The sequence below is a fragment of the Pristiophorus japonicus genome, chromosome 8 (assembly GCF_044704955.1).
Source record: "Pristiophorus japonicus isolate sPriJap1 chromosome 8, sPriJap1.hap1, whole genome shotgun sequence".
Lineage (NCBI taxonomy): Eukaryota > Metazoa > Chordata > Chondrichthyes > Pristiophoridae > Pristiophorus > Pristiophorus japonicus.
Genome location: NC_091984.1, coordinates 232,272,804 through 232,298,593, shown reverse-complemented (window position 1 = coordinate 232,298,593; position 25,790 = coordinate 232,272,804). Strand labels below are relative to the sequence as shown.

Genomic DNA, 25,790 nt, shown 5'->3' with positions numbered 1-25,790 from the left:
CCAATTTGTCACGTAACGTTACATTAATAGCACCACCTACTTTGCGGTATCTTTGGAATTCTGAGACCATGGATCATTAAAAATGTTTATATAGAATATGAACCCAATTTGGGTTTAATGGGGTGCAATATCAAAATTTGCAGATGACCCAAAAATAGGGAGCATGGTTAACTGAACAGTGAATGCAAGTGACTTCATGGGGCATTGACTGGCTAGATGAATGTCAGATGAAAGTTAATGTGGAGAAATGTGAGATGCAGTTTTGAAGGGTGGGTGGTGACCTTCTCTGTGTATGTTGATCTTGAACATATAGGGAGAATACATTTACCCTCGTTAACATTCATATAAGTCTTGCCATTATTTGGCACGTCCCCTTAATTGCCTGATTAAATTCAAAAATTCACCATATGATAAATTCTGAATGTAAAACTGCATCTAGCCATTCTGTTGCATAACTCAGAGATGTTCATGATTTTTAAACAATATATATTATCCAAATAGTACCTGTTTTATGCCGTAAGTCCATTTGATGAATATCCATTTGTGGTTTTCTAAATCTACATTGTGATTGCAAATGTTTTATCTATTTGGTGCTGGCGATTTGCGATAGAATATACTTCTGCTGTTCTTGTTGTGCTATTTTGTTTAAAAAGTCTAGGATATGCATTTGTGAAGCAACAGACACAGCCAGCGCATTATGAATTTGAGGAATATTTGATCCATTTTTAAGCCATTGTTGCGTTACTCATTGAATGTCCTCTCCGCAGATTTCCGCAGCCACCCTATGGCCCTGCGTCCTCCTGATCCAAAGTTTGTGCTTCGAGGGACCGGAGCTTCAGTGAACACTCTGCATTTCTGCTGCAGAAATCAGGAGGGCTGTGATCCTGTACTCTTCTCGGGGTGAGGAACGTCTCCTGTGGTGCATGGAATAGTCTGCTGAAACTTAATACAAAAGTAGCGGTGTGCGCGCGTGTGTGTGTGTGTGTGTGTGTGTGTAACTAATAAAATGGAAGATTTCCCATCGCGTTGAGGTGAAAGGGTTCTGCTACCAGTGCTGGCACCCTGTAGTGTTCTGCTGTATGCAGGAAGATTCTTGAGCAAGCTTACTGCAAACTGCTTACTGTGACATTTCCAACATGTTCCATTGCAGTGGTGCCATCAGGTAGCAGTTTTATGTCACAACTTTGACCATTTTTAACTGCAATACGCAGGCAACATATACAATGAGATAAACCGATGCTGGGCATGCTTGTGAGTAAATGTTTTTTTTGGTATTTTTTTGGGCGGAGGGTAGGGATATTATTTTTTTATGTTCAACATCAATCCAACAGGAAATTGCAATAGAAATAAAACCATGGTGTAGGGTTTTTAGAGCATTAGATGGCAACATTGCTAATAAGGCAAATAATTACTGGCCACTGACATGTCCCTGATGATGGCCCCGCCCTCTCCTGGTCAGTAGTTTAACTCTTATCTTATTGAAACGTATAAGAATCTGAGGGGACTCGAGGGTAGATGCAGAGAGGATGTTTCCCCTCGTGGGGGAATCTAGAACTAGGGGGCATAGTTTCAGAATAAGATGGAGATAGACAGATTTTTGAATGATAAGGGAGTCAAGGGTTATGGGGAGCGGGCGTGGAAGTGGAGTTGAGGCTAAGATCAGATCAGCCATGATCTTGATGAATGGCGGAGCAGGCAAATTGCCTACTCTTGCTCCTATTTCTTATGTTCATATGTTCTTTGTGCTGCTCTTGATACAAAGGAAACTAGTCAGCATGTGACATGTACAGCACCTGTTAACTGGCATAAACATTTCGATGAGTGGCTGTAGCTGCTGAATTAGCTGTGGAGGGTGAAGGAACATAGAAATAGGAGTAGGCAACACGAACTGCAGCGGGTCAAGAAGGCTGCTCACCACCTCCATTCCAAGGGCAATCAGGGATGTGCAATAAATGCTGGCCATGCCAGCGACACCCACATCCCATGAACGAAAAAAAAGACCATTCAGCCCCTCAATCCTGTCCTGTTCAGTTAGTGATACTGTGGCAGTTCCCCTTGATGCTGCTGCCTCTGTTTCTATTATTGACGTGCTGGCTCACCAACAATTGAATGGTAGGTTCCACTACACCAAGGCCTGCTGGGCCCGGGGGCAAAGAATTAATAGAGCTGTTTGTGCATGAGGGCAGTGGGCCTTCTTTATCTGGCAGCCCTCAGGCATTTAAAAAAATTAATTCTCTGGATGTGAGCACGAACTGGCAAGGCCAGCATTTCTTGCCCATCCCTAGTTGCCATTGAGAAGGTGGTGGTAAGCCGCCTCCTCGAGCCGCTGCAGTCCGTGTGGTTGAGGTTGCTCCCACAGTGCTGTTAAGTAGGGCGTTCCAGGATTTTGACCCAGCGAAGTTGAAGGCTGCAGAAAATATGATTGTCTATATTTATTCCTGGAGGTGTCAGAGTTCTGTAGCATCCAGCTTCTACCTCTGTGCTACAAACAAATACTTGCAACGTCACACATTTTGCAAACTGTGACTGTGAAATGTGCAGCATTTCTTTCTTTCTGGTGACTTCAACTTCAGTTGAAAGTGAGGGCAGACGATTAGAATATTTAAGTAGAGATCAGCAGATGATGGCTCTGGCACAGCCAGTAATACAACAAAGGGCTTTAATTAATGAGCTTCATACCAGCAAAATAAAATCCTGAGAACTCCAATTATCATCTACAGCAGGGACCACAAATTTCCATATGCTCTACTGGATGACGGTGGAGAAATTAGCCCCATGCAGAAAAACCAGATCTCAAACCGTCGTTCCAGTAGAACTTCCCAATTAAAATCAAATATAACTTGTAAAATATTTTATAAAGTTTCATTTTCACAAAATTGAGGTAGATGCTTTCTACTGATACCAATTGGCCCTGTGACCCAAGGCGGGTAAATGGAGTTAAGATACAGATCAACCACGATCTATTTGAATGGCAGAACAGGCTGGAGGGCAATGTTCCCACCAAGGTGCACGCACAGCCCGCAGTAACCTGAAAGGTCCCGTGCAGGCCACTCACCGGCTTTCACATTGTCAATATCGCGCATGCGCAGAAATTTAAAGGGACAGTGCATTAAAAGAAACAGGCTGCGCAGAACAAAGCGCAGCTTACAGGGAACATTGCTCGAGGGCCTGAATGGGCTACTCCTTTTCCTATGACTGATGTATTACTTTTATGTGGGGGAAGCTGTATAGCAAAATCAAGTGACTTTCGGAAAAATACAGCATGATCTAAAAATTATCGTTTCATCATGTCACATACAGTTGTAGCTTCCTTACCATTATAGTCCGTGTTGAAACATAAGAGCATAAGAATTAGGAGCATGAGTAGGGCATTTTGCCCCTCAAGCCTGAAATATCATGGCTGATCTACCTCAACTCCAGTTTCCTGCACTATCCTCATATCCCTTGATTCCCTTAATATTCAAAAATCTAGCGATCTCTGTCTTGAATATACTCAACGACTGAACCTCCACAGCCTTCTGGGGTAGACAATTCCAAAGATTCCCCACCCTCTGAGTGAAGAAACTTCTCATCCATGTCCTAAATGGCCGATCCCTTATTCTGAGACTGTGATCCTGGTTCCAATCTCCCTAGCCAGGGGAGACATCCTCCCTGCATCTACTCTGTCAAGCCCTGTAAGAATTTTGTATGTCTCAATGAGATTACCTTTCATTCTTCTAAATTCTAGCGAACATAGGCCTAGTCCACTCAATCTCTCCTCATAGGACAGTCTCTCCATCCCAGGAATCAGTCTGGTAAACCTTTGTTGCACTCCCTCTATGGCAAGTATATCCTTCCTTGGGTAAGGAGACCAAAACTGTACACAGTACTCCAGGTGTGGTCTCACCAGAGCCCTATATAGATGCGATAAGACATCTGTACTCTTGTACTCAAATCCTCTTGTTAAAAAAGGCCAAAATACCATTTGCTTTCTTAATTGCTTGCTGTACCTGCATGTTAACACCCAGGTCTCTCTGAACACCAACATTTCCCAATCTCTCACTGTTTACAAAATACTCTTGCTTTTCTATTTTTCCTACCAAAGGATAACTTTACATTTCTCCACATTATATTCCATTTGCCATGTTCTTGCCCACTCACTTAGCCTGTCTATATCTCCTTGAAATCTCTTTGCATCCTCCTCACAACTTACATTCCCACCTGGCTTTGTCTCATCAGCAAACTTGGATATATTGCATTTGGTTCCATCATCGAAATCATTGATATAGATTGTGAATAGCTGAGGCCCAAGCACTGATCCTTGCGGTATCCCACTAGTTACAGTCTGCCAACCTGAAAATGACCCATTTATTCCTACTCTCTGTTTTCTGTCCGTTAACCAATCCTCAATCCATGGTTGTATATTACGCCCAACCCCATGAGCCCTAATTTTGTTTAATAACTTCTTGTGTGGCACCTTATAATGCCTTCTGAAAATCCAAATACACCACATCCACTGGTTCCCCCTTATCTATTCTGCTAGTTACCTCAAAAATTTCTAACAGATTTGCCAAACATGATTTCCCTTTCATAAAGCCGTGTTGACTCTGCCCAATCCTATTATATTTTCTAAGTGCCGTGTTACCACATCCTTAATAATAGATTCGAGCATTTTCCCTACTACTGATGTCGGGTTAACTGGTCTGGTGGTTCCCTGTTTTCTCTCTCCCTTTCTTAAATAGTGGGGTTACATTTGCTACCTTCCAATCCGTGGAAACCTTTCTAGAATCTATGAAATTTTGGAAGATGACAACCAATGCATCCACTATCTCTGTAGAAACCTCTTTCAAAACCCTAGGATGTAGGCTATCAGGTCCAGGGGATTCATCAGCTTTCAGTCTCATTAATTTCTTCAGTGCTATTTTTTTACTAATACTGATTTCTTTCAGTTCCTCATTCTCACTAGACTCTTGGTTCTCCATTATTTCAGGGAGGTTTTTTGCATCTTCCGTGAAGATAGACACAAAGTATTTGTTTAATTTCTCTGCCATTTCCTTATTCCCCATTATAATTTCTCCTGCCTCAGCCTGTAAGGGACCCACATTTACTTTTGCTAATCCTTTCCTTTTTGCATGCCTATAGAAGCTTTTACAGTTTGATTTTATGTCTCTCGCTAGTTTACCTTTCTTTCTTCTATTTTCCCTTTCTTCATCAATTTCTTGGCCCTCCTTTGCTGAATTCTAAAATCCTCCCAAACCTCAGGCTTGCTACTCTTTTTGGCAACATTATAAGCTTTTTCCTTTGATCTAATGCTATCTTTAACTTCTCTTGTAAGCCACAGTGGACCACTTTTCCTCTGGGGGTTTTGTACCTTAAAGGAATGTATATTTGTTGTAAATTATGTATTCTTTAAATGCTAGCCATTGCTTGTCTACCGTCATTCTGCTAATGTAGTTTCCCAATCTACCTTAGTCAATTCACCCCCTCATAGCTACATAATTTGCTTTGTTTAGATTTAAGACCCTAGTTTCGGATGTTACTAAATCAGTTTCAAACTTAATATAAAATTCTATCTTTTTATGGTCACTCTTCCCAGGGCCCCTTTACTACAAGTTTATTAATTAACCCTTTCTCATTGGATAATACTAGATCTAAAATAGCCTGTTCCCTCGTTAGTTCCTCAATATACTGATCTAGAAAACTATCTTGTATACATTCCATGAATTTGCCCTGCATATTATTACTGCAAATTTGTTGCCCAGTCTATAAGAACATAATATAAGAAGCAGGAGTAGGCCATTCAGCCCCTTGAGCCTGCTCCACGATTCAATAAGATCACAGTTGATCTTCTACTTCAACTCTACTTTCCTGCACTGTCCCCATATCCCTCGATTCCCTTAATATTCAAAAATCTATCGATCTCTGTCTTGAATATACTCAACGACTGAGCATCCCCAGCCCTCTGGGGTAAACAATTCCAAAGATTCACCACCCTCTGAGTGAAGAAGTTTCTCCTCGTCTCAGTCTTAAATGGCCGACCCCTTATTCTGAGACTGTGACCCCCTGGTTCTAGACTCCTCAGGAAATACTTGCATCTACCCTGTTAAGGCCTGTAAAAATGTTATGTGTAGATTAAAGCCCCCCATGATTACCATATTACCCTTGAAACTGAGGAGAACCTCCTTATAAGAGCAATCGGTCGGCTGATCCAGAAGTTAGCCCGCTGAAACGAGTGGGGAAAAATCGATACATACAAGCAACCATACTCCTACCCTAAAGTGTAGTTGATTGTAGTCTGCCTGAATTAATTATTAATCAAGAAATGGGAAATCATGACGCCTTGCAATGAATAAGATTTTGTTTCCTTGAGATTTTTATTCTGAACTCATGCCGTCTGTAGTCTGCATTTTCTTTGTTTAAACTTTGAAGAATGACAGTTGGAGTTGAAAAATTGGTTTTGTTTCAGAATGTGACTGGAACTGATTGAATGTCAATAATGAGTCTGAACACCAGGCCCAAAACGATTATAAAAGAAAAAATCCAAGTGGGCTACCTGCCCAGCCTCCTCCTTGTGAAGACACTGTCATGAACTTGTTACCAAATTACATGTTTCACTTGCTGCCTCGCCCCAGCACACACCATCATCAAATTGTTTTGAGGGTTGAGCTGATTGCAAATTGCTACATAATTCAAGCTTATCGTAATTGTCCTTTTGTGTAAGTGGCCCAAAGAGTGATTCCTTGTGATCTTTTTGCTCCAAAGTGATAGCTAAGGATAATTGCTACTAAAACAGCAAAATTATAATTGCTACTGTCTGGACTTGTGGCGTGACCGAGTTTGATGTGGGACTTGGACTAATGGGGCTCTTCAACAAACTATTGGCTTTGAGCACTGCCAGATCGCAGGTGATTTCCAGTGTTGCTTCACACCATCATTTACAAGGGTATATTTGGAAGCCAGAGAACAGATCAATTGGCATTTTTTCCAGATTAATTATGATCAATTGGAAGGAAAGGATGGATGTGGTTAGGTTTCTTCTTGACTTTAAGTAATGTTGCTCCAGAAAGAAAAATGAAAAGCTGCCAGCTGTTTTTTTCTCTTCCAAATATCCATCTATTTTCAAGGACTGGAAGTAGCTCCTTTTATGAATTGTTTCTTGTCTCGACAGGGATATTGAGGACTGTAGCAACATGCAGAATAAGAAATTGTCATTTTATTTAAGTTTGTCTGCATGTTACTCGGTATTCTCAGCTTTGTTTAAATTGTTTGCTTCACCGTTCTATTTTTGTAGGTATGAGTTTAGAAGCAATACTTGGCAAAGCATGCTTGTTTCTCGAATGATACTCAGTGCTCTGAGATTTAAGACGCACAAGTCAATGGGAGACTTGCTGCCTTTGGTCTTCGGAATGCTTGTCCTGCTCTCTCCTGTGGCTCGGTGTCAATGTTTGTCGGATAACAGTCCTATGAAGTGCCCTGGGAGGTTTTGCTACATTAAAGGGTCACTATATAAATGCAAGTTGTTGTTGCTTGAACCCAAGCTGTGACTGACATTCAGTTTTGGTTTTGAAAGTTCTCGAATAGGGACAGAGATGAGTGAAGTATTAAGGAAACCAGTCCCACACTGCAGCCGCTCAGCACTGTTGCCCAGTAATTGAGGGTGCTGATGATGGCTTGAGAGCAAAAAAGCCCACATTTCAGATAGTCTTGTCCAGGGCTTGGTTGGGGAAGGGGGTCAAAGTAACCGTGTGAGGTGCAATGGGGGAAATGCCCAGATAAAATGTTATACAAATATTAACACATAGGGGGCGAAATTGCCCCGCGCTGGTTTTAGGGCACAGAATTTAATTTATTCGATTTTTTTTTTTAATCGCCCGACAGTAGGAGGATACATGAGCTCCGGAATTGGGCTCTTTACCGGGAATAAAAAGATTTGTGCGCCCTTGGGAGGCGGAAGTGCGGCGCTGACGCGTTGCAACATTTTCCCTGCACGCCCCCCCCCCCCCCCCCCATCCCTAAAGGGGAGGAACGCTGCAAAGCCTAGGGACGGCCCGTGGCGCCCTCTGGGCCACTAAGGAAAGGTGTCGGCTGGGCCAACGGCCTGGCACCCAAGAAGGGATGCAGTTTGCCTATTGGCGGCCCGGCCAAACCAACGGCCGCCATTGTCGGGCCGATTCCAGAGCCGACCACCAATTAGATGAAGATGGCGGCCACGCAACGCTAGGCTCTCCCCTTTAAGGGAGGCCGCAACGCCCCAGTCACTGCTTCGCGCCCCGAGAAGCTGTTGGTGACATCACCTGGCGCTGATCACGCTCCCGCAGGGTGCAAAGGGATCGCCGCGCACGCTGATGACATCATCTTGTATGCGCCGCCACCCGGGGTGCCAACGATGGGGTGTGGCGCAAAGTCCTTTCTCGCGGCAGCATCCCGGTGGCAATTCCGGCCGCGACGCTGTCGCCGCCTGCCCCCGGATGCAAACCACTTATTGTCTCATTAGTGCCGGCCGGACGCGCCAATGGGCCTTGTGCAAAGGGGCAATTTCGCCCCAAAGTGTTTAGATACTCAATCATACTTGCTGAAAAATATAGTTTGTTTATTTTTGGGGTCGCGACCTCATTTTATTTAAAGCATTTTATTGACTCCCAGTTTCTTTGGTCTCTGTGTCATGAAAAAGCTTGGCCATCCCACTCCCAAGGCCTCGGCAAATGTTCTTGAGTTGCACGGCGGTGATCTAAAGTGACTTCTGATTCCTCCTTTCTGCCCTCCGTGGGACATGGTAGATTTGGTTTGATGCTTCCTCCTCAGCACAGTAGAAATCAGGAGCTGAGCCTGTGGGAGATGGTGGGACGTGAGCTCGCACCGTACCACTCTGACGATGCGTTGGAGCTCCAGTGCTGAGCACCATCACTATCTGTCACACTTTATCTTATAGTGCTTTAATGAGGGTGCACCAGACTAGAACATAAATTAGTCACTGAAAATCTTGTTTAAGTGTGTTTACAGCCATTGCACACCACCAGATCGCTTAGGATCAACACAGAGAGGATGTTTACCCTCAAAGGAGAATCTAGAACTAGGGGGGGCATGGTTTCAGAATAAGGGGTCGCGCATTTAAAACGGAGATCAAGAGGAATTTCTTCCCTCAAGAGGGTCATGAATCTTTGGCGTTCTCTACCCCAGAGAGCAGTGGTGGCTAAGTCATTTGACTATATTTCAGGTGGAGTTAGACAGATTTTTGAATGATAGGTGAGTCAAAGGTTATGGGGAGCGGGTGGGGAAGTGGACTTGAGGCCAAGATCAGATCAGCCATGATCTCATTGAATGGCAGAGCAGGCTCGGGGGGCCAATGGCCTACTCCTGCTCCGAGCTCTTATGTTTACTGTAAGTCAACCTCTGCCACTGAATATTACTAATACCATGGGCTTTGTTTGCAGAATTGGATGTATACGCTTAAGCTGGGTTTTTTAATATGATATACAATCTTGCGTTGACCAAATAACTTACTGTTTTCCTCCAACAGCTCAGCTAATGGACTAATACACATATGGAACTTAAAAACACACAGAGCAGATACGGTGCTGGAAAGCCATGGCGGAGAATCTGTTTTATGGACACAAACTTTGCAAGGGGGGGACTCCCTCATCAGGTTAGTCTGCACTGGTATCTGATCCTTCTCGGTGGAACATGGATGGACAAACATAGAGATCACTACACATTGGTTGAAATTCCTGAGAGCCACAACTTGTGCATGTTATAAGGTGGAGGAAATTAGGACATGACATGGCTCAGAGTAACACACTAAGCAAGGTGGTGTTGAGGTGAGCTGCACCTCTGTTGCTGCTCCAACTAAAATCAGCTATCTCAGCACAGGCTGGGATCGAACGTAGGAACTTCCTGACATCTAATGCTCAGCTGCTGATTGATAAACTCGCAGAGTGATCAGAGCAGCTTTCACAAAACTTAACGGGCGGGGGAAGAAAAATGAACTAATTGAGAAAGATACGTTTTTTCTCTTCTTTTGTTCCTGTGACGTGGGCGTTGTTGTCAATGCCATTTTAATTGCCCTTGAGAAGGTGGTGGTGAGCCACCTCCTTGAACCGCTGCAGTCCGTGTGGTGAAGGTGTTCCCACAGTGCTGTTAGGGAGGGAGTTACAGGGTTTTGACCCGGCGACGATGAAGGAACGGCCGATATATGTCCAAGCCAGGATGGCGCGTGACTTGGAGGGGAACTTGGAGGTGATGATGCTCCCATCGCTATCATCAGTGTAACATTTTATCATGTTGGCCTTTGCTCTGTTATAGTGATTCAGTGAAAACTTCCAAATTGAGTCGAAGGTGTCGTTTTTGTGATGTCATTTATTTTAAAATATGAGACACCTTCTCCACAAAGTAATGGGTACATCCACTGCATGCTGTCTTACATAGACCAGGTAGATCGCTGGTTCATGCTGAGTAAGCTGATCTCTGTTATAGACTAAGCACTGTAAGCCAACTCAATGTCTCTGGGCTAAGGAGGGAATGGTATTCCTGCTCCTGTTTGCTATCCAATGAATCCTGCCGGATAGCATGTGCATATATTGGACAAGGTGTATGTGTGTTGAGGATAGGATAAGGATTAGTGCCAGCCAGTGGCTCAGTGGGCAGCACTCGCCTCTGAGTCAGAAGGTTGTGGGTTCAAGTCCCGCTCAAGAGACTTGAGCACAAAGATTTAGGCTGACACTCCCAGTGCAGTGCTGAGAGAGTGCTGCACTGTCGGAGGTGCCGTCTTTCAGATGAGGCATTAAACAGATGCCTTCTCTGGTGGATGTAAAAGATCCCATGGCGCTATTTTAAAGAAGAGCAGGGGAGTTACGTCCTGGCCAATATTTATCCCTCCATCACATAACAAAAACAGATTATCTGGTCATTGTCACATTGCTGTTTGTGGGAGCTTGCTGTGCGCAAGTTGGCTATCGCGTTTCCTACATTACAACAGTGACTACGCTTCAAAAGTACTGCATTGGATGCAAAGCGCTTTGGGACATCCGGTGGTCGTGAAAGGCGCTATATAAATGCAAGTCTTTCTTAGGCTTGGCTGTATTGAGTGAGTAGCCTGCTGATACTCACAATATTGTTGGTCTATTTGCCTTGGTGCCTCTATTCTCCTTCTGTTTGGCTGTGGCATATTGGCCAAGCCCTGATTCACTCTTGTTCTCTCCGCTATTCTTACTGTCCAGCAAAAAGCTTTTGGAGCTATAGTTTTTTTTTGGTCCCTCTTCCTTTGGAGAAGATGCCCGGCTTGCACTTGCCAACCGCTCATGACCTAAGTCAGAAGCTTGCAGGGTTTAGGGAGTTGCAATGTGCAGACCTGGGCCCCGTCACACTGTGCTGCTTTGTGGTGCAGCATTCCTGAGAGTGGCATTAGAGTAAGCCATTGCACGTGGCCCTCGATGTGAAATATAGGGAGGTTTAGGAGCACACACGCAGGAAGTGTTATCTTGGAATAAGTATTGAAGAACCACTGGAAACCATGGAATCATACACAGCTGGAATTAGTGCTTCAGGAGTACAGTAGCATAGTGGATATGTTACTGGACTAGTAATCCAGAGGCCTGGAATAATGATCCAGAGACAGGAGTTCAAATCCTGCTAGGGCAGCTAGGGAATTTAAATTCAATTAAATAAATCTGGAATTTTAAAAAAAGCGAGTACAGGTGTAACGTCCAAAATCCGGAGTTCCGGACTCCAGACCGATTGGTGACCCGGTCGTCCCGGAATCCGCAAAATGATCCGGAATCCGGACACTGCCGACCTCGAGGTGCCGCTGCTGCCCCTCGCTGCCCGACCTCAAGCCTCACCTCGGCGGCCCGCCCAAACACCACCTCTTCGACAGGACCCGCCCGAACAACTCCAGGGCAGCGGGTCCCCACCCGACGACCTCATCGCCCGGCGAGCACCACCCCACTCCCCCCTTCTGACGTTCTGAAATCCGGAAAAACCCGAATCTGGGCTCGGGTCTTTCCGGATTCGTGACGTCAGAAAGACGTTCCAAAGTCCGGCAAAATGCAAAATCCGGAACGACTTCGGTCCCGTGGGTTCCAGATTCGGAGTGCTGCCCCTATACCGGTAATACCAGAAAACTACCAGATTGTCGTAAAAACCCCATCTGGTTCACTGATGTCCTTTTAGGGAAGGGAATCTGCCGCCCTTACCCAGTCTGGCCAACATGTGACTCCAGATTCACAGTAATGTGGTTGACTCTTAACTGCCCTCTGAAATGGCTTAGCAAGCCTCACCACCACCATCTCGAGGGAAATTAAGGATGGGCAATAAATGCTGGCCTTGCCAGTGACGCCCACATCCTATGAATAAATCATTTTTAAAAAGGAGAGGAGGGACAAAAATGTGTTCTGAACAATATGTTTATGACTTAGAATTGATTAAAAGAAAAGAAAACTAACATATGTTTAAGCCATGGCTTAATTGCTCACGAGTTTAAAATCATTGCATTATTCTGATTGCAAACGAATGCTAATGTAATGAAGAAAATGTGGCCACGGCTTTGCTGTGTTTGATGTGTCCCATATGCTCATGCAGCCAAGGTCGTGACTCAGCTGTCTGTACATGGGACCTGTCAGAAGGGCGTACTGCAGTGACAGACAGCATTCCTTTGGATAGCTATGGATTCTGTCAATGTTCGCTGATGGAAAAAGATGGCGGCCGCTACCTATTAGCTTCACCGGGCAAGGCTCTGTCAGAGGTAATCATACACTTTACCAAATGGATGTGATCATAATACGCAGATGTGCAGTGCCATTGCTTAGGGTCTGTTGAGGTAGAGCTCTTGTGAACAGTCTGATTCAATACTCAGTGCCCTCAGTGTCAGCTGTGGCTCAGTGGGTAGTACTTTCGCTCTCTGAGACAGAAGGTTGTGGGTTCAAGTCCCGCTCCAGAGACTTGAGCGCAAAAAAATCTAGGCTGACACTCCAGTGCAGTGCTGAGGGAGTACTCCACTGCCGGCGGTGCCGTCTTTCGGATGACACATTAAACCGAGGCCCCGTCTGCTCTTTCAAGTGTACGTAAAAGATCCCATGGCACTATTTCAAAGAAGAGCTGGGGAGTTATCCCCGGTGTCCTGACCAATATTTGTCCCTCAATCAGCGTAACAAAAAATCAGATTATCTGGTCATTATCACATTGCTGTTTTTGGGAGCCTGCTGTGCGCAAATTGACTGCCGCGTTTCCCACATTACAACAGTGACTACACTCCAAAAGTATTTCATTAGCTGTAAAGCGTTTTGAGATGTCCGGTGGTCATGAAAGGCGCTATATACATGCAAGCCTTTCTTCTCTTATTGCCTCGACCCCATTTGCAAGGACCTTGAGCATTGTTAATTTTTTTTATTAGCGATTATCTCACATTTCATAACATCTTGTGAATGAACAGCACTTACATTGGATGTTGGTTACATTGATTTGAATAATTATTTTCAAAGCTAATGTCACGTCAAAGAACTCAGCTCAACATAAAAGACTTGCATTTATATAGCGCCTTTCACGACCACAGAATGTCCCAAAGTGCTTTACAGCCAATGAAATACTTCTGAACTGTAGTCACTGTTGTAATGTAGGAAACGGGGCAGTCAATTTGCACACTGCAAAGTCCCACAGATGTCAGTGTGATAATGACCAGATAGTAGTGTTGTTTGAGGGATAAATATTGGTCAGGACACTAGGGAGAACTACTCTGCTCTTCTTCGAAATACTGCCATGGGACCTTTTACATTCACCTGAGAGGGCAAACGGGTCCTTGGCTTAATGTCTCATCCGAAAGACGGCACCTCCGACAGTGCAGCACTCCATCAGTACTGCACTGGGAGTGTCAGCCTAGATTTGGCGCTCAAGTCTCTGAAGCAGGGCTTGAACCCACAACTTCAGACTCAGAGGTGAGAGTGCTGCCACCTTAGCCAAGGCTGACACAGTGAAGATGGTTGTTGTGTCACACAAAAGCAGGGCATGCTTGAAATGCAGAGTTGTCAGCATTTGAAAAGAAGAAATAAAAGTTGAGACCAGTCGAAAAATGTTGAGCTTTGTCAAAGGGTCTCGATGTGAATCATTCACAGAAAAAGTTAATGGTCCAGATTTTGCGGTGGGTACTGACGACGAACTGACAACGTTTACCCCTATGAAACTGACCGTAACTTCAGGATTTAGTCCATGCGAAGCTAAACTCGGAAATCCTGAAGTTGCGATCAGTAATTTACAGCTCTCAGCCCCCCCCCCCCCACCTCCACCCACTCACCCCCACCCTCCATAGCCAACAATCAGTGGAACTGACAAAAACTTGAGATTTTCCACGCTAATATCGCTGTTCAACATCCCATTAAATGTTAAGCCTTGATGGGGTTTTTTTAAACAGCGTATTGACTGCTAAACAATCGTCCTGACCCTGAAAAACAATTTTTATATTTGTTGGCTAAGGTGGTCGCACTCTCGCCTCTGAGTCTGAAGTTGTGGGTTCAAGCTCTGCTTCAGAGCCTTGAGCACCAAATCTAAGCAGACACTCCCAGTGCAGTACTGATGGAGTGCTGCACTGTCGGAGGTGCCGTCTTTCGGATGAGACATTAAACCAAGGATCCATTTGCCTTCTCAGGTGAATGTTCAATTTTGATGATAAATTACTAGATTTAAAAAAAAAAGTTTGTTTGTGATATTTCTTTTTCTATCCTAACCCCACATCTATGTCCCAATCTTTATTTTGCTCTCTCTAACATTTTTTTACAGTGCCGATAATGCATTTTATTTCCTGGTTTGCTGTCTGTGAGAATTCTTCAATGTGATTGGTTGCTTAGACAGCTTGATGATGTCACTGCTGCTGTTTGCTGGAGTTCTCCCTTTGATAGCGCTACAATCAATTTCACATTGAGGGAACTAAAGTTCTCACCACAGAGATCACGAGTTCTCTGTGGGCAGCTTTCTTCGAGGTTAGCGGCGATCGCTGTTGTTTCGCTGCAGACCGCAAATTACAGGCCCATATTAATCGTAGAGTAACAACGCACCATGTAGCAATAGAAAAAGAAATGTAACGTTTCATTTCAATGTTAAGGAAGTTTTGCAACAAGGTTATTCTGCTTTGTATGCATATCTATTATATGCACTTAACCTACAAGATTATACATGACAGCTTGAAGAGAATTGTCAAATAGTGATTAATTAAAACATACAGAGTGAAAGCACTGTTTCTGCTAGTTTGTATTGTTGAGTTGCCAGACTGGCAGCTTTTCATTTAAGATTACTATTTTCCCAATTGTTATACTTACAATAAACTTTTGTGATTTGCACCCTGTTATTAGACATCAAATATTATGTCTGGCACCTTTGACAGAACGTTTCTGGTTACCAATTCTTCTTTATATGAAAAAAAAGAAAATAAATTGCCATTGGGTATCCCATTTGCAGCTTTTGGAACAGCGCACAAGAGTGGTGTGATTGTTTTCCAAATGTAAACAATGAAGGTATTGAACCAGGCATAATAATTTGGATGGAGACAAACTGTTTCTTGATTAGCAACAATGCAGTTTTGCTTTTTAAAAGCGATAATGTGGGCCAGCTTTGCGCTTCCATAATTATTTCCAAATTATTGCCCATGGCTTTCTTTGTAGGATGCAACAAGTGTAGGCCTGGAACAGTGCTGAATTAATGTTGTTTGTTTTTTTTCTTCTAAAACATAGGTGAAGATTATAGATCTACCGAACAAGACGCCAGTCTGGACCCTAAAGCCGCCAGCAGATGCTAAACTGGGCATGCCCATGTGTCTGAAACTGTGGCAGGTAACACACACCTAATGTGTTGCGGAAACCTGAACACTGACTCATTTTGCCTTGAGCATGTGATTCATGTTTTCATCAGGTGCTCTTTTTGTTTTCTGTTTAGCTTGTCTCCGATTCATCTAGAAAAACTATAATTTTCCAAGAACGCAGATGCACTTAGTGTTGTAGAGAGTTGAGCAGCAGGCGCTGTTATTTCGTGCGTGTGTGTGTGTGTGTGTGCGTGGGGTGGGGTTTGAGCTTTTGGCCGAGAAGTTTTGACACTTTGTCAATGTCACGAACAGGAAATGATAATATTGGCTTTAGACTATTTGGGGATTAACAAGGCACTCCTTCAAAAAGATGGTTAATTACAAAGCTACTGGTTATGTACCTTCTGTGATAATGTGAAATAAGTTTCAACATTGCAACGAAGACTGGGACATGTTTAGTCAGTCATGGCCACACTAGTTTGTGTGGAGGTGTGCATTATTGCTATATATGGGCTTGCTAACATTGGAACCAAGTAAATATTTTATTTCTGAATTTGCCCAACTCAACTATGACACAGTTGATAGTCATGTTTTTTGTAAGTCTTTGCTAATATTCTCAATAATTGCAACTTGACAGGGAAAATTACCAAAATGGTGACGCTGTAAGTGGCAGCATTGGCTTCCCTTTCAATGTATCTTTCTGTTGTTGGATTGTTGAAGTTTCTATCAGACTTGTAGCAGGAGAAAGGGGAGCTGCTCCACATCTCATTTAGCTTTTTTCAAAGCAGTGTCCACTGGGGTTTGATGAAGTGTCGCTGACAGTCTCTGATATAGCCTTTGATGTTTTTCCATCCATCCCAACTGGTTTCCATGCCTTTTGGACAGGTCTTAATGCTCCACACCTGTTGTAATGGATTCTCCTTTGTCCTGGCGTGACCTTTTGGTAACGCTTATCTGTGGAGAATATAAGAACATAAGAAATAGGAGTAGGCCATTTGGCCCCTCGAGCCTGCTCCTCCATTTAATAAGATCATGGCTGATCTGATCTTGGGCTCAGCTCCACTTTCCTGCCTGCTCCCCATAACCCTTCACTCCCTTATCGCTCAAAAATCTGTCTTCCACCTTAAATGTGCACTTATCAAGCAACTTATCTTTACTTCTTTAATATTTTTATTAAGATGCACTTGGGAAGTTACAACCTTTGCTGTAAATAATTATCTATAGTTTTTATAGAATCAATTCCTGTCTTGTATACCTAGTACAATCTAAATAATCCACATTATACTGCAATTTAACAAATAACAGCAAAACATAAATAATTTATGTTTTCTCAACAGAATCTTGACGGTGACGTGTGCAGGGAAGCATTAGAGAAGGGGGTAATGGGAATGGACAGGGTTAAACCACAGGGAAAAATGCACAAAAAAAAATAGTAGCAGCATAAACAACCCGAGGATAGCGGAGATGAAGAAAGAAACAAAATACATAAGAAGAAAGATAGGAATGAGAAAAAAAAAGAAAAAGGAAAGGAACAGAGAAGAGAGAGAAAAGGGGAAATAAGAATAAAATTCAAAACTGTTACAGCATGGACCTTTAATGATTAACTCCTGCTGTAGTAACACTATGTATGATATATTATCAAAAAATAATATATTGTGACTAAAAATATATTTATGTTGCAATTTATTTTAAATATAAGAAACAAGGACATTGTATTTGTGATGTGATTGTATTGCAAAAAGATAAAAATGCCTTTAATTTGGCACTTAAGATAAGGACTTTGATTTCATATATGAGGAAATCAGTTAACCCACAGATGCTAAACACATACAACATGATGCTGGAGGACAAAGACCTCTTGGAACAATGGAACATAAGAAACAGGAGTAGACCATTTGGCCCCTCGAGCCTGCTCCGCCATTCAATAAGAACATTCAGTAAGACCTGGGTGTGATGGTACATCAGTCATTGAAGGTTGGCATGCAGGTACAGCAGGCAGTTAAGAAAGCAAATGGCATGTTGACCTTCATAGCGAGGGGATTTGAGTACAGGGGCAGGGTGGTGTTACTACAGTTGTACAGGGCCTTGGTGAGGCCACACCTGGAGTATTGTGTACAGCTTTTGTCTCCTAACTTGAGGAAGGACATTCTTGCTATTGAGGGAGTGCAGCGAAGATTCACCAGACTGATTCCCGGGATAGCGGGACTGACATATCAAGAAAGACTGGATCAACTGGGCTTGTATTCACTGGAGTTCAGAAGAATGAGAGGGGATCTCATAGAAACGTTTAAAATTCTGACGGGTTTAGATAGGTTAGATGCAGGAAGAATGTTCCCAATGTTGGGGAAGTCCAGAACCAGGGGTCACAGTCTAAGGATAAGGGGTAAGCCATTTAGGACCGAAATGAGGAGAAACTTCTTCACCCAGAGAGTGGCGAACCTGTGGAATTCTCTACCACAGAAAGTTGTTGAGGCCAATTCACTAAATATATTCAAAAAGGAGTTAGATGTAGTCCTTACTCCTAGGGGGATCAAGGGGTATGGCGAGAAAGCAGGAATGGGGTACTGAAGTTGCATGTTCAGCCATGAACTCATTGAATGGCGGTGCAGGCTCGAAGGGCCGAATGGCCTACTCCTGCACCTATTTTCTATGTTTCTATGGCTGATCTGATCTTGGCCTCAACACGTCCCTGCCCGCTCCCCATAACCCTCGACTCCCTTATCATTCAAAAATCTGTCTATCTCCATCTTAAATATATTCAATGACCCAGCCTCCACAGCTCTCCGGGGTAGAAAATTCCAAAGATTCACGATCCTCTGAGAGAAGACATTCCTCCTCATTTCCGTTTTAAATGGCTGACCCCTTATTCTGAAATTATGCCCTCTAGTCTTCAAGCACTGAAGTCAGTGTTAACCAGAGCGTAGGAACGGGAGTAGGGCATTCAGCCCCTCAAGCCTGTTCTACACGTTGAAAATTCTGTAGCGATTTGCTGGATGAGATTTTATTCTCCACCTAGACTTTTTGTAGCAACACTGGGAGAACTGTAAGTTGTCTTTTTTTTTCTAAATATGCTATCAAACTGGGTTGTACTAGGTCTAAATCTCTGCTATAAATTGGACGGTAGCAACGGTCTGAATTTGTCGTGGCACATTACATGCTGCGTTACTATCTCTTTCTCTGCCTTTCTGACTAGCCTCGTTCCTGTTCTCGACCTTTGTTATTGGTTGGATACGAGGATGGATCTGTGACCCTCTGGGACCTATCGGAAAAGAAAATGTTGAGCCGTCTCGCCTGCCACAGCGAACCAATCATGTGTCTTGACTTTGATCCCGAGAAGGTCAAGGGTATCTCCGGCTCCTCAGAAAAGGTTCTCAGCTCTTGGGGACTTGACAAGCAACAGAACCTTAAGGTCAGCAACAATGACCTGTGTGTCGTTTATTCAGCGTTGCACCAACAGTCTGATATGCTGAAAAAATATTTAGTCATGAAGAGGAGTTGTTGCAGAGCCCAAGCTAATTAATCATGTACTAGTTACAAAAAATATATGGGCCCAGGATATGTTGTCTGGATTGTCAATCCAGTAGGTACTGAAATTTTTAACGATTTTTATGTTTTGTGTTTTAGAAAGTCAATACTGCTGAGTTGTTATAACAGTAAATGTTTAATTTAGGTTTGGCAAACTATCTTCGTATAACCCCTTGATTTTTTAATTTTGTCCTTTACGCCAAAAAAAAACACATACAATTTTATTGCAGGCTATGGCTGCTGATAAAAGAAACACTCATTTATATAGCGCCTTTCTCGACCTCCGGACGTCTCAAAGCGCTTTACAGCCAATGAAGTATTTTAGAGTGTAGTCGCTGTTGTAATGTCGGAAATGCATCAGCCAAATTGGGCACAGCAAGCTCCCAAAAACAGCAATGTGATAATGACCAGATAATCTGTTTTGGTTATGTTGATTGAGGGATAAATATAGGCTCCAGGACACCGGAGATAACTCCCCTGCTCTTCTTTGAAATAGTGCCATGGGATCTTTTACATCCACTTGAGCAAGCGTACGGGGCCTCGATTTAACGTCTCAGCCGAAAACGGGAACCTCCGACAGTGCAGTTTGAGCACTGCACTGGAGTGTCAGCCTGAATTTTTGTGCTCAAGTCCCTGGAGTGGGACTTCAACCCACAACCTTCTGATGATTCAAAAGAAAGTTAACGTTGTGGAGTGACTCTTGCTTTTATGTACAGTAGTTAGCATTTTGTATCTTGGCCTGTGTTAGAAAATAAGAACATAAGAAATAGGAACAGGAATAGGCCATACGGCCCCTCGAGCCTCCTCCGCCATTCAATAAGATCATGGCTGATCATTGACCTCAACTCCACTTTCCTGCCCGATCTCCCTAGCCCTTGATTCCCCTAGAGTCCAAAAATCTATCTATCTCAGCCTTTTATCTACCCATTCTCTTTACCATGTTGACCTATTATCAAAATAAACTGCAGAACACAAAATCAAAAAGCTATTTCATATCTGCAGAATTATTTATCTCAATTTAAAATTGTTGCTATATTATGATGCACACGTGCTTACAGTTAAATATTAAATCTAAAAGCTTTTTTTAATGTTACGTTGTTCAAGATATGACTATTCCATCATGCTGTAATTCATTTTATTCCCGAGGTAAAAATGTTCTGGCTAAATTGCTATTGTCTGCCATTGTACTTCCGTGAACAATAGTTCTAAAATTGGAGTCATGACTGTAGTTATATTGTAGCTGAAATCCACATATTTATAACCAAATTCTGCAGAAAATATTACTTTACTTATTACTTATGTATATTATACAGATCAAGTTTTGGAAAGGTACTACAATTAAACTTTTCTTTAAAAAGCTGGCATAAAAATAGTTTAGTGTCTTAAAGTTGGAACTAAGTGGAAATCACAGGGGAGAAAATAGATGTTGAATATTTTTACAAAAAAAATGTAATTATTATTTCCAATTTAATTCCTTAGCTGCAGGAAACCGTGGCGCTAGTAAATGCTGGGATAGCTCATGCCTGCATTCGTCAAGACAAGAAGATACTTGCTACAGCTGGTTGGGATCATCGGGTCCGTGTCTTTGGCTGGAAGAAGCTGAAGCCCCTGGCAGTTCTACAGTACCACACAGCCAGCGTCCACTGCGTGACATTCTCAGATCGTGCTGTTTTAAGTGAAAGATTTATGGCTGCAGGATCTAAAGACCAGCGCATAAGCTTATGGTCTCTCTACAACGAGCCTTGAAAGAAAGAAAGGCTTGGATTTTCTATAGCGCCTTTCACGGCCACCGGAAGTCTCAAAGCGCTTTACAGCCAATGAAGTACTTTTGGAGTGTAGTCATTGCTGTAATGTAGGAAACGCAGCAGCCAATTTGCTCACAAGCAAGCTCCCACAAACAGCAATGTGATAATGACCAAATAATGTTTTTCTGGATGGCTCTGCTGGAGGAGTAAATGTTGGCTAGCAAATCGGGAGAGCTCCCAGCACTACTTTGAATAGTGCCATGGGATTTAAAAAAAAAAAATTCTAATCCAAAATAACCGCATGAAACCCTGTAGCACGTCGCAGACATAAGAATTGCCATGGAGTGCCACAACTCTACAACTTGTTGGCATGTGGTAAATTTAGCAATTAATTTAACTCTTAATACCTCATGAGACTTCATTGTGTTTAACACAATGGCTAATGCATAAGGGAGACAGAAGTCATGTTTTTTTAACATAAACCCATGGTTAATTTAAACGTCTTTGTTTTGAAAGTATGCAACTCTTCACGTACTCCATTTTGCTCAGCAAGCAAAGAAGTGGTCAATGAGGTGACATCAACCAAACAGGTCCTTTTGGATTGTGGCCTCTAATGTTGACGTAACTGAGATTAGTCTCATCAGAGACCGAACACGGGCCATCGTTTTATTTTAATCTTTTACCAATATATGCCAAAAATATGGACTCGCCTCTGCTTTCAATCTGAAGTCCTTATTCATTTCCCGTTATTTCTGGGGCTAACCATTAACAGCTTAACATAATATAATTAATGTTTGTAAACCATTTATTTTTCTTAATTGCTTGGCAATTGAATCAGCTCCCACCCGACTATTAATTGCAGAGTTTATTCCAGTTTGGTCACCAGCAACAATTCACAGTCCTAACTGATCTGGCAGATCCTGCTTCCGGATCAGACTTTCCCCCGTACAATACAGATTTTGTTTTTGCCTGTATTTTTCCTGTAATTCTTTGATTTCTTGCTTGTGTGTCTAGTCTATTCCCCCCGCCCCCCTCCCCCCCCCCAACACACACACACACATACACACACAAGGATAAAACACACCTAGAGGGGTTATAAAATCAACAAAACTGTATTTTGAGCCAAGCTTCTATTGGAAACTTTGAAATAGCCAAGGACTAGTGTATCAGCTCCCTCAGCATAGCATCCAATTCTTTACCTGAAGTTCCTTTTGATATAGAATCATACGGCACAGAAAAGGAGGCCATGTGGCCCAGCGTACCTGTTTGAAAGAGCTATCCAATTAGTCTCACTCCCCTGATCTTTCCCCGTAGCCCTGAAAATTTTTCCTTTTTAAGTATATACCCAATTCCCTTTTGAAAGTTACTATTGAATCTGATTCCACCGCCCATTCAGGCCGTGTATTCCAGATCATCATAACTCACTTTTAAAAAAAATTCTCATCCCCTGGATTATTTTTTGCCAGTTTTCTTAAATCTGTGTCCTCTGGTCACTGATCCTCCTGACCGTGGAAACTGTTTCTCCCCATTGTCTCTATCAAAACCCCTCAAAATTTTGATTACCTCTATTAAATTTCCCTTTAGCCTTGTTTTGCTCCAAGGAGAACAATGTAATCGAAGTTTGTTTTTCACCAGCTTATACTTTTTGACCTCCTGTCCTAATATGCTGTTTCATTTTAAAGTAATATTTGGGAATTGTCTTAACTAAATTCGACTTAAGATTTTATATATTGTATGGGGCTCCCCCGACTTCACTCTCTGTTTGAATATTTACTTCTGATAGATGCTGTGTGTGTGGGCATGAATGTGTGTAAGCACTTTACAGCTGGTACATGTCTGTAGGGTGTGGGAAAGTAGCTGACTGGTTTGCGGGCATGAAGTATACAGATTGGCTCAAACTTCACATTCACTCAAGACCAACCGATTTTTAAAAGGCACTTGTAATCGATTTTACATCAATGAAGGGAAATTTGTTTTCTAGCTATACTTCAAATAACTTTAGAGTCAAATAACTTATGTGGAACTTAAACTAGTTGGCTGAATGGCCTTTTTCTGTGCTGTAAATTCTATGTCAAAACTCTCATGTTTTGCAGTATCACAGAGTACTATTTCACCAATAAAAGAACCAATCACATCCTTGGGGAGAAAAAAATTTCAAAATCTTTCATGAGTCCATTGTTCCCAACCCAACTCTCTATAGCCTCCGAAAATTAAAATTTAGAATAAACATGAAAAAGTAGTCATTTTTTAAAAAATAAATGTAACTGTCATGCCCTCTCATACCTTCAACAACTAAAGCCTAAATTAGTTTTCAAAGAGCTGGCACAGGCACGATGGGCTGAATGGCCTCTTTCTTTGCTGTAAGATTCTATTCTAACTTCCACGCCATTCCCTGTCGCACAGGCTCCCTCTTTGATCTTGGCTCTTGCTCTATTCCTGGAGCTGTGATGCTTATAATAGCCCATGGATTGTGATATTCTTTTGTCCATTCCTGACTTTGGAGTTCACTGTTGCTTCTTTGTTACGCCTTGATGGCGCATGCATGTGCGATTGAAACGTTTTCCTAACTACCTTCATCCTGTGCTCTGGACCAGCAAATGACCAATGGCATAAGAGATCCACGTGTATTTAAAGATGCCATCAATGGAATGGCATTTGCAGTGCAAAACTAATTTATTTTATAATGTATTAAATAAAAAGCTATCTGAGTATTTCAGGCCTGTTGAAGCATGGCTGCTGCCACCATTTTGAATACAGGTGACTGCTGGCACAATGAAACACCTGGGGTAAATTGTTACTGTATCTATATTTTGTTGATCTTTTATGACAAACCAGATTTATAGAATACACCACTTTGTCTGCTAAGCATACAATATTAAAGATACACAATCTGACTGGCTTTTTATTGTTTCACTGCTTTGTGCTGTTTATCTTGACAATTTTTAACCCCCAAGACAGGAATATCGAAGGGATAACTAAGGATAATGATCGAGACTGATCCTCAATTAGTTGCCGGGGAGATTGCTTAAAGCTGCAGTGTCCTATCCTTTTTTTTGATGCGCAGGTAGGAACTAAGAGTCCTGCTTTTGTGAAGATATTAAAGTGTTTGTGGTGAAGGTGAGTTGTTAATATAGTGTAAATATTGTTTTCTCTATTAAAGGTGGAGTAAAATATAAGGCTGGTGTTTGTACAGTTTAGGCATGGACCTATGAACTTGTGGGGCTTTTTATCTTGTCAGGCATAAAGGGAAATGAGATACACTGCTCAAGTTCCTGAAACTGACCATTGCTGTGCAAACCAATGAAGGTTGCAAAGAAGACCCAATGTTTTTGTGACAGACAAGAGCACAAAACCTTTGATTACAACAGTGACTGCACTTCAAAAAGTACTTAATTGGCTGTAAAGCACTTTGAGACATCTGGTGATCATGAAAGGCGCTATAGAAATGCAAGTCTTTTTACAAAGCCCTCAAGCAGTGAAAACAATTGGCGCCAGCTATAGATGGGGTAGTACATTATTAACCCTTCCAGAACCATGGCCATCTTTATTTGTCGATTGGATTTAGGGATTCACTGACTGGCATGCCTGTTTAGCAGTCCTCACTTGGACTTGTAATGATTGATGCAGCTGGTTGGTTTTCCATATCCTGGGCTTTCTCATTGGCTGAAAAACTCCTGTTTAAAGCTGGTCGTCAGATAATGAACATCCAATATTCTAAACTTATTCCAACTTCCCAAAATTGTCAGCAGGAGATGGGAGAGTGAGGGTAAGGGAATCTTTATTAAGTTGCTTCTAAGGGGAAAGTGTTACCAATAATAGGATCAGCAGTCTTTAAAAAAGAAAGATTTGCATTTATATAGCACCTTTTCAAGGCATCAGGCACTCCCCAAGTGCTTTACAGCCAATGAAATACTTTTTCTGCACTATTGTAATGTAGGAGTGTAATGTAATGCTAGGTGTTGTGCTGAATCGTGCAAATAGAAGGATCTCAGGTTGAGTCCCAGGCCTAGGACTCATCTCAGCCAGTGTAGCCTTTGGGATGGTACAAATAGCCTCAGTGCCCTGGTGCTCGGGTGGAGGAAACAGTCTGCCAGGGTTCCCTCTCATGATTGGCATCCAATTAAGAACATAAGAAATAGCAGGAGAAGGCCCGGCGACCCCTCGAGCCTGCTCCGCCATTCCACCATCATCATCATAGACAGTCCCTCGAAATCGAGGATGACTTGCTTCCACTCAAAGTGAGTTCTCAGGTGACTACAGTCCAATACGGGAATTACAGTCTGTCACAGGTGGGACAGACCGTTGTTGGAGGAAAGGGTGGGTGGGGAATTGGTTTGCCGCAAGCTCCTTTTGCTGCCTGCGCTTGATTTCTGCATGCTCTCGGCGACGAGACTCGAGGTGCTCAGCGCCCTTCCGGATCCTCTTCCTCCACTTGGGGCAGTCTTTGGCCAGGGACTCCCAGGTGTCGGTACCCCCTAGTTCTATTCTTTCCAGCCAGGGGAAACAAGCTCTCGAGCATCTACGCTGTTAATCCCCTTCAGAATCTTGTATGTTTCAATGAGATCACCTCTCAGTCTTCTAAACTTCAAAGAGTACATGCTCATTCTACACAATCATCATAAGACAGCTCTCTCATCCCAGGAATCAATCTAATGAACCTCCGTTGTACCCCCTCCAAAGCAAGTATATCGTTCCTTAGATGAGACCAAAACTGCACAGTACTCCAGGTGTGGTCTCACCAAGGACCCCGTACAATTGTAGCAAGA

The 25,790-nt window shown here is 42.8% G+C and overlaps 1 protein-coding gene across 2 annotated transcripts in view; it reads left to right on the top strand.

The window, feature by feature from the left end:
* gnb1l (guanine nucleotide binding protein (G protein), beta polypeptide 1-like) overlaps window positions 1–23,923 on the top strand; it is a 47,326-nt gene extending 23,403 nt beyond the window's left edge. For both annotated transcript variants that reach the window (XM_070888059.1, XM_070888060.1), the window contains 6 exons: window positions 768–900; window positions 9,497–9,622; window positions 12,553–12,715; window positions 15,687–15,785; window positions 18,948–19,163; window positions 20,759–23,923. In XM_070888059.1, the coding sequence (XP_070744160.1) occupies window positions 785–900; window positions 9,497–9,622; window positions 12,553–12,715; window positions 15,687–15,785; window positions 18,948–19,163; window positions 20,759–21,025 (987 nt within the window). In that variant the 5' untranslated portion in view covers window positions 768–784 and the 3' untranslated portion in view covers window positions 21,026–23,923. The remainder of the gene's footprint in view (window positions 1–767; window positions 901–9,496; window positions 9,623–12,552; window positions 12,716–15,686; window positions 15,786–18,947; window positions 19,164–20,758) is intronic.
* The last annotated feature ends 1,867 nt before the right edge of the window (window positions 23,924–25,790 follow it).